This window comes from Gekko japonicus, unplaced genomic scaffold (genome assembly GCF_001447785.1).
Source record: "Gekko japonicus isolate JY-2015 unplaced genomic scaffold, Gekko_japonicus_V1.1 scaffold42, whole genome shotgun sequence".
NCBI classification, from domain to species: domain Eukaryota; kingdom Metazoa; phylum Chordata; class Lepidosauria; order Squamata; family Gekkonidae; genus Gekko; species Gekko japonicus.
In genome coordinates, this window is record NW_015165831.1 from 2,314,626 (window position 1) to 2,324,049 (window position 9,424).

At 43.9% G+C, this 9,424-nt stretch overlaps 1 protein-coding gene across 1 annotated transcript in view; it reads right to left on the minus strand.

The window, feature by feature from the left end:
• The window catches only part of NUDT17 (nudix hydrolase 17), a 17,343-nt gene extending 10,853 nt beyond the window's left edge, over positions 1-6,490 (minus strand). The window contains exons 1-2 of the mRNA XM_015410832.1: positions 6,224-6,490; positions 515-637 (exon numbers count right to left, since the gene is read on the minus strand). Coding sequence (XP_015266318.1) covers positions 515-637; positions 6,224-6,316 — 216 coding nt within the window. The 5' untranslated portion in view covers positions 6,317-6,490. The remainder of the gene's footprint in view (positions 1-514; positions 638-6,223) is intronic.
• Between the last annotated feature and the right edge of the window lie 2,934 nt (positions 6,491-9,424).

Here is a 9,424-nt window from a genome sequence, read left to right on the forward strand (position 1 = left end):
TCCCCAACGTGACGTCATCATGTTGGGGATGCCCCACCCCTTCCAGGAACACCCCCAAAGTCCCCCAGTGGGGGTGGAAGATGGACTTGGCAACCCTAATGACAGAACCAGGGGGCAGGGCTGCCTTTATTCAGGTGCGGCCTGCAGTTCTCCAAGCTAGAGAGAGCAGTTCCACGGGAAGAAATGGCAGCTTCCAAGGGTAGGCTCTATGGAATCATACCTCTGCTGAACTCCCTCTCCTCCCCAAACTCCTCCCCAGACTCTGTCCCCAAATTCCAGGAATTTCCCAACTTGGAGATGGGTAATCCGATCTCTGGGTTCTCCACAGAGCAACACCCCAAGGTGTTTCTTGAGCCACCTGCCCGAAGAACTTGCCCCATATCCCACTGGCAGTTGTATCTTTCAAAGTTTAATTCTTTACAACCTGAAGTTTGGGGTTCCGATCTCAGATGGCTGCTCAGACAGGGGTTTTTGGAAGAAATTTCCACTTTGGCCTTTCTCCCCTTCCACTAACCTGCAGAAGGGCTTGCTTGGAGCCAGCAAACTCTGCATCCGAAATGAGGAATTGGCGTTGGTTCAGGCCACAGTTCACCATCAAGCTGTCTTTTGATGCTGCACAGAAGTGACCAACGATGCTCTGGAAGATGATAAGAGAAAATGACAGGTCACCTTTCCATAACCTGTTGCCTCCTGCCACAGACTGAGGATCATATGCCACGGCTCCACGGGAGAAGAGAAAAAGCCAAAATGTGGAATTAGATGTAGAACTTCAGCTTTCTTTAAAAAGATTCTATTCGAAAAAGATATGCTGGAAAATATGTAGGCTATGCCTGTTATAAGATGCTTGAGAACTGGCTGAATTAGAGGGACTTCCGGTGGGGAACGTGGCAGGCTGATGTCTCCGGTTTACTGGAGAAGCATCACAGTCAAGAACACCAGGGGGGTGCGTGTGTATGATTTCTGGCTGATGTTATCTCCCTAGATGAAACGGAAATTGTGAGATTAACCATGCATCCTTCAGATGGCAGCTCTCTGTAAGCAAGTCTGTAAAAATGAAGTCTGAGCACCAGAAGGCTTGGATATAAATCTTTGCTCTCAGCCAGTGGTGCAGCCTCTAATGGAAAATTTAAACCTTGCCTCCCTCACTTCTTAACTTCTTCAAGAAATAATTAACTGCAGAGATAAAGAGAGATTTTCTCCATGACAAAGATAAGATGACTTGTGGTGATATACCCCCCCCCCCTTTTGAGACTATAAAGATAAAAGTTTCTAAGGTTTTATGGACTTAAAAATTGCTGCAAAAAGCTTAATTAGGAAAAGTTACAAGAAAGATGTCTAAAAAAAACAGAATAAGGGATCAGTTTTATTTTTGTGATTTTTTTTACTGCTTTTGACAAAAGTGCTTTGGGGGAAAGTAGCCAGCTGCAGAACACCAGACTGGATCTGCGTGAGACCATTTTTGTTTACTGTCTAAGACTGTGCCTAATTGGTGGATCTGTTATCAACAGAAGATAAGAGAAGGATGGGAACTCGGCTGCTTTGTTGTCGTGGTGATTTGTTTACAGACTGTGGAAACTGAGTGTGCTAAAAAAACACCCTGTTTGCTTTCTATTTCCCCGCTTGTTAGAGAGACTCTGGCTTTTGGATTTTAATTTGATAACAGTGTCTACCAGAAGGAATGGCTCCACTGAACAAACCCCTAAAAAGCCAATTACACCTGAATCGCTTCAGAAATTATTTGATCAGATGAGTAATAAAACAGACAAGTATTGTAAAAACGAAAGAAGAGATTAAAGTAGAGATTAAAGAACTGGAAAGCTCTATAAAGCAAATTTCTGGAGAAGTTAAACAAATTAATGATAAAGTGGAAAAACAGAAATTACAGATAAAGAGTTAAAAACGAATTAGATAACTTGGCCCTACTGGAGTTGAGAGAGAAAGAATTCTGTTTAAGATTAAGATCTATTCCAGAGACCTCAAATGAAATTATTCAAGAAAGGATTATCAAAGCATTGGCAATTTTTTTTTTGCATTTGGAAGAAGATGATATGGACTTTGAAATTGATGAAGTGTATAGTATGAACTCTAATTTGCCAGCACAAGAAAGGTCCCAAGGGACACTTTGGTGCATTTTGTCAGGAAAACAACAAGAGAGCAGGTTTTGCAACAGCATTTTAATACAAGATTGAAGATGGACAATATTGAAATAATTATACTTAAAGAAATACCTATCATAATTTTACATAAAAGAATATATCTTCCTAACTAAAAAACTGAGACAGAAAAAGATCCCATTTCAATGGGATAAATTGGAAGGCTTGTTCCTTACTTTCAAACAGCAGAGATTCAGATTGAATTTTGTCCAAGAGGTGAGAGAATTTCTGGAAAGATTTAAAAGACTTTGAGGAGATACAAACAGAGACCCAAGAGGAGGCTACACACAAGACCTGTTACAGGTGCAACAGGAATTGGAAAAGGAGGAGGATACTGAAGTAGATGATACAAGTACTGACTTTCTAAATTTAGGGTTTAATTATGGATTATAAGTGTTTAACATGGATGGAATATAAATGGAGCAAATGTTCTCAGAAGAGGAAAAATATTTGAAAATATTAAAATAAGACATTATGTGGCTACAAAAGACTCATAGAAAAAAAGATATAAAATATTTGGTCTACAAAGCTTTGGGCAAAGCATTTATTTTAGCTGACATTAAAAAGAAAAATGGAGTTGTATTATATTTATTGTTGTTCAGTCGCACAGTCGAGTCCGACTCTTTGCGACCCCATTGACTAGATCACACCAGGCCTTCCTGTCTTCCGCCGTCCTCTGAAGTTGGCTCAATTTCATGTTTGTTGCATCTATGACACTGTCTAACCATCTCATCCCTCAAGAGCACTGCGATCGGGGAATTTCCATCGCCTTGAAGTTCCAGGCCCCCGAGTTGTGAAGTTGTCCCACACCAGAGTCAGGGTGTTTTCGGTGGCGGCTCCTACCTGGTGGAATGAGCTCCCGGAGGAGATCCGGGCCCTGCGGGACCTCGTACAGTTCCGCAGGGCCTGCAAGACGGAGCTCTTCCGCCAGGCTTTTGAGTAGGAGATTTCATCTTTCACCAAGATTTCATCTTTCATCTGCTGCACTGTGGGGGCGGGGCGGTGGATGTCGCCCGATTGAGCTGGGAAACAGTACTCCTGGCGCTCATGCTTTTAAGAAAACCTGCCGCCAATGTGATTTGTTGCGCATCTTGGTTCTTTTATGTAATTTATTGTAGCACCATTTTAGTATGTATGTAACATTGTTTTACTGTTTTAAATTTTTAAACCTTATTTGTTAGCCGCCCTGAGACACTATGTGTAGGGCAGGATACAAGTCTCAAAATAAATAAATAAAATCCTTTGCTGTCCCCGTCTTCTTTGACCTTCAATCTTTCCCAGCATCAGGGTCTTCTCCAGTGAGTGCTCCCTTCTCATTTGGTGGCCATTATTATATTAATATTATATATTATTATATTATTATATACAGTATTATATATTAACCCCCAATTAAAACCATTTGTGTTTTGGCAGATTTGTGAAAGTAGAAATTAATATACTTGGGACTGTATGCACCAAATGAAGATAAAGGGACTTTGTACAAACAACTTATGGATAAGTTAATAAATCTCCCCTATGAAAGTTGGCACTTAATGGGAGACTGGAATGGAGTGATCTTGCCACAAATGGATAGATTCTTGGGGGGGGGGATTTCACACAGTAAAATCCAGTTGGTAAGTGCACGGAAAGTGGATTGAAAGTGGATTATTTAGTGTGTGTGACCACAGCCATAGATCTTTTTCTAGAATAGCTATGATTTAAGTACTAAGGTTGTTAAAGTAGAGATTTTACCAAAGATGTTTTCAGATCACAATCCTGTGAACCTGGTTGTTCAAAGAAAAACCAATATGGAGATTAAATGAAGCACAATTACAAAAAAAAGAAGAAATTGTTGAGGACTGTAAGAAAAGGCTAATTTTTTAAAATTAATTTGAACAAAGGCACTGATTTGAGAATGGTTTGGGATGCAAGTAAAGCTTTTATTACATGTCACCCGATACAACATAATTCTGAACAAGAAAAATTACAAAATATTTTGGTTGAGATAAAAAGAAAAGAAGATGAATTTTAAAAAACTCCACCAGGAATATAGCCAGGAGCAATGTAGGGAGGGGGACGCAGGGCCCAGCAGCTGGAGCTACACTGAGCTTTCCCAGGGCGAGGCTGCCAGGGAGAGGGAGAGAGGGAAAGCTGAAAGCAGGGGAGCAGATAAAAGGTAGGATAGATGGTGAGTGTGAAGGAAAGAAAGAAGCAGGGAAGGATATGGGGGTTTCCAGAAAGAGCGAAAGAGGATGCAGTGTGGGGAAGGGGAATACAGGGGAAAGTATGGTTCCCCCTGCAAGTCCTTGTGGATTCCCAGTTTGAAGTTATATATTATTGTTACATGCTTGGGGTGATGCATGGGGCAGAAAGAAAAGAAAGGGAACCAAACCCAAACTGAACAAGTTAGGTACTCAAAAGGTTGAGTGTAACAAGCATGAAAATTAACAAAATATTTATTACCCAGTGTAACAATTAGCTTCACTTTTGCATGCACTGAGATGACAGAAACAGTGGTCAGAGACAGATTAATTCATGAGAGACACCATCTTTTTTGTGGACTGGCTCACAATTATACACAGGCCTGTTTTTTATTCAGAGGGAAGGCAGTGATCATTTCAAACCTACCTGGCCCTTAAATGAAATTTCATGTTTTATGTGTGTACAATACAGTTTTAGGTCACCGAAGAAGGTGCTCAGGGCCGAAACACATCTGGTCTAGTGGCTTTTGATGAAATATTCACTTGTGCAATTTTATGATTATTAGACATGCAAGTCCAATAGCCACTGTATATGATAGTTTAATTTTATATGAATATAATGTTTGTAATTGCTAATTGTTACACTGTGTAAATGTTCCCTTTTTAAATGCTTGTTACACTGAACCTTTTGAGTACCTAATGTGATGCGTAGGGCATACGGTAATCATGAGGCTCTTTCAGCTGATGGGGATTGTGAATGTGGCTCTCCACCGTTCGCATATCAGCAGATCTAGGCAAACCTGTCATCAGCAAAACTCAAACAGATTATGTAAAACAGAAAAAAATGTAGAATAAATTGTGCAAGTGTTCTCTACTTCATTCAGACAATCCAGTTTTCCTTGAACCCAGTTTGGCTAGTCCAGCAAATCCAGTCGGGTTTTGCTTTTTGTATTTAGAAGGTTATATACGGCCTTACCTACAATCGGTTCTCGCTTATCTGAAATGAGAGATTCTGGGGCCCAACATGCCTGGCTAAAACTAGCAACCTCAAATCTGAAATCTTAATCCCAAATCTTAATCCCAGATGTATGGCTAATTGGCACAGTGACAGTTTGGTGTGTTGCCCAGAGCCTGGGTGGCACAGAGGTTAGAGTTCTGCAGTAGGATCTGGGAGACCAAGGTTTGAATTCCCACTCGTCCATGGAAGCTTGCTGGGTGACCTTGGGTCAGTCACACACTCTCAGCCTAACCGACAGGGTTGTGAGGATAAGAACGGAGCTGCTTTGAGACCCCAGTGGGGAGGAGAAGAAGAGATTGGATTTATACCCTGCCCTTCACTACCTGAAAGAGTCTCAGAGCGGCTTACAATCTCCTTTCCCTTCCCCTCCGCACAACAGACACACTGTGAGGTAGGTGAGGCTGAGTGAGAGAACTGCACTTGAGAGAACAGCTCTGAAATAGCTGTGACTGACCCAAGGTCACACCAGCAGCTACATGTGGAGGAGTGGGAAATCAAACCCGGTTCTCCCAGATTAGAGTCCATGCTCCCAACACCTACACCAAGGATGCCAACAAAGTAAATAAAGAATAAATCGCAGTGTTGCAAAGAGACCCCAGTCCAAGCCCATTCTTCAATTCAACTGAACCCCGCTTCGTGCCCTCCCGTCCTGGAAAAAAGAACATGTAAGAGTTACGGGTGGAGTGTGGGAAGAATGGGGTTTGGTGAGGGAAGGACATTAAAAGGGTCTCATGCCAGAGTTCACCCCCCCCCCCCAGCAGCCATTGTCTCTAGGGGTACTGATCTCCGTCGTCTGGAGATCAGTCGTAATGCCAGGAGATCTCCAGGTCCCACCTGGAGGTCGGCAACCTTGCCCCATCTTTTGCTCGTACCTGCTGAAACTTGGCTCGCTGCGGCCGGTTGTTCTCTTTGGAGAGATGCACCAACACTCTCCGGACGTTCGCCATCCTCGCGGCCTTCAGCATCAGAGCGAGGTCCTTCGCAGCAGGCAAAGCATCAGCCCTGCAGGCTGGAGCTTCAGTCCGCTCTCAGAAACTCCGGGACCCTCCTGCCAGCTGAGCACACCACGCCGGGAGTCCCGTCCCGTTCACAGGGTTGTTGTTTGCAGCACCCACCGGAGTATCGCGGGAGATCCTTTGCAAAAAAAACCCCTGTAACGTTGTATCATGTGAAACACTCTCGTGGTTGTACTTTTCAGGCAAGAGAAGAGATTCCCAAAGAGAGCATGAGGAACCTTCTACAGGAAACACAACCTGTGTTCAAGCTTCTGGAGGAAGAACCACAGAGGGACAGATAGAGGTTGGGGAAAAGAAAAGAGAGCCCTCTTTTGGCGGACAAGACCTATAGCAACTGAAGAGGCCACACAAAGCCAGAGTTCGTCCAAAGCGGGCAAACGCCCTTAGAATGCATCTGAAAGCAAACAGTAAGATTTCAAGTTTCGTAGAATTTAATTCAGTCTGATAGGGGGGAGGAAGGGGGAGATTTTGAAGAGCAGATATAAGAATCTGACCAGTGGAGATTAAGCACGCGTTTTGGAGACTAAGTAAGTTCATTTTCACCTGGTGCAAACTGGATTTCAGGCTGCCCCCAAAACTACTGTGATAAAGAAGCAATAGCTGCAGTCCCTGTAAAAATATTAAAGGCACCAGTAATCCAGGACCTGCTTACAGCAGTAATTGGAGAAAAACGGCAGACGGGTTTTTGTTGTTGTTGTTGTTTTAAAGGTCGTTTTTACATTAGCAAAGCTGGAAATGAATTTTAGGTAAATACACATAGTATTTAAATCAATAACGAAACCAAGCCTTTCACCAAAAGTCCTGGTTTAAAGGTAGGATTTTGTGACCTCCACATCCTGAAATTTTCCGTTACTGACTCAAAAGCTTTCTGGGTTCCTTCTGAACTTCTCAGATGCTTTGCCTGAGACAGTGACTCCAAATTCAGGTGAAACCCTGAAACCAGCCTCAGAGAGGAATGCCAGCCTCCAGGTGGGACTTGGGGATCCCCCAGAATTACAGCTCATCCACAGACTAGAGATCAGTTCCCCTGGAGAAAATGAATGGCTTGGAGGGTGGATTCTGTGCCATTGTACCCCACTGAATCCCTTGTCCTCCACAGGTTCCATCCCCAAGTTTTCAGGAGTTTCCCAGCCTGCATCTGGCAAAGAAGAAGAAGTTTTCAGGAGTTTCCCAGCCTGCATCTGGCAAAGAAGAAGAAGAAGAAGAGATTGGATTTATACCCCGCCCTCCCCACAACAGACACCCTGTGAGGTAGGTGGGGCTGAGAGAGCTCTGACAGAAACTGCTCTTTTTCAAGGACAGCTCTTATCAGAGCTATGGCTTGCCCAAGGTCATCCAGCCAGGTGGAAGTGGAGGAGTGGGGAATCAAACCCGGTTCTCCCAGATTAGAATCCACGTTCTTAACCACTACACCAAGCTACCCTCCCCCCAAGCCCCTGCCAGTGTCCAGGGGGGACCTGGCAATCCTAGCTTCAGCCCTCCCCCCAATTTTTTTTGCCAGTATTTATTTATTTAATTCAATTTATATCCCGCCCTCTCTGCCAGGCAGGCTCAGGGCAGCTTACATTTGTTTCCAAAATGCTTCTCTCTTCCCTCAGGATTCAGTGCTACACTCAGTGGCATGTGTCTGCCCCACAGGGCATCAAATTCTCTCCTTAGGGCAGATCAGACATCGAAGCAGACATTAAGACAAGTCTCTAGGTGTTATAAAGGTTGGCTGGCTTCTCTTGAGGACCCATCTGGTGAGCAGGAAAACACACCCTTTCTTACTAACCCCATCACACCCACACAAAATCAACACAGGTCAGCTTTCTCAAGTTACAGAGCAGGTCATAAAATGCATCGCAACTTGTCCTTTGAAGCACAGGCCGCATAAATCATATCGATTGTTCCCCTGGGCCTGGGGCAATCTTACCAGAATGTGCACCCCCAGAAAGTCCATCTGCAAATCATGCAGTCTTCGATGCCAATCAAGTGGCTGGTTTTTGCTGGCCATAGGTCAGCTATGCAGAACAATGATAGCAGCACACTGGCTTCATCCTGTAGTATGGCAGACTGTGGTGAACAAGGAGTATGTTTCGGTTTGTGTTCTCCCTAGCTCCTCACTTTGCATCTCCTTTCTCATGCCCTTGGTAAGTCACCTTTCCAAGGCAAAAACCCTTTGGGGTGCTCCTAGGAACAATGGCAGTTTCTGTGCATCTTTTAATTTTCTGTGACAAATGGTTACTAGAGACCATTTTGGTTTCCCATCCAACATTTTCAAGGAAATAAATGCAAACACTAGAGCAGCTTTGTCGCACAGTGACTAAGCAAGCGGGTGAGCTGGCAAGACACCAGTCCAAACCTTACCAAAGCCACAAACTCATATGGTAGACATTAGGTAAACATCTCTGTTCCCGACTGATCAAATATTGTATGTTGATACTGCTGTGTGCTGTTTAAAAAGATGGTTAAGAAGTAATAAAATAGTCTTAAATTGTTTTTAGTTGCTTTGCTTTTATTACAATTTGGGTATCCACGCTGAAGGGTTATGGTTTGATCTGTAAATATGAACAGCTTTGGTGTTGACTCGTGTGTTTCCAGCCTGCTACGCTCTCCCTTGGAGGCTTACAAACTAGGGGTGCACTTAAGATTCAGCTTCCCGCATGAAAGCTCGTGCCAACTGCGGGCCAGGGTGCTTTTAATCCACTGTGGCTGGCATACCGATCAGAACCCCTCCTGGAATATATAGGATATGCCTATTATGGCTGCACCTGGGGAGCACTCGGATTAAATCACCAAAACTTGCCCTGTGTGATTATGTTAACAAGAAGTGTTTGGGAACTACAGCAGCTGCTCAGCCACTGCCCAGTACTCACTCTGCAGATTTTTTGCTAATGCTAAAAGGTCTTTGCAGGCGTCTATGCCAATCCTGCCCTGAATGGCACAGGCTAACCCGATCTCACCAGATCTTGGAAGCTAAGCAGGGTGAGCCCTGCTCAGTATTTGGATGGGAGACCACCAAGGAAGTCCAGGGTTGTGACACAGAGGCAGGCAATGGCAAACCACCTCTGAATG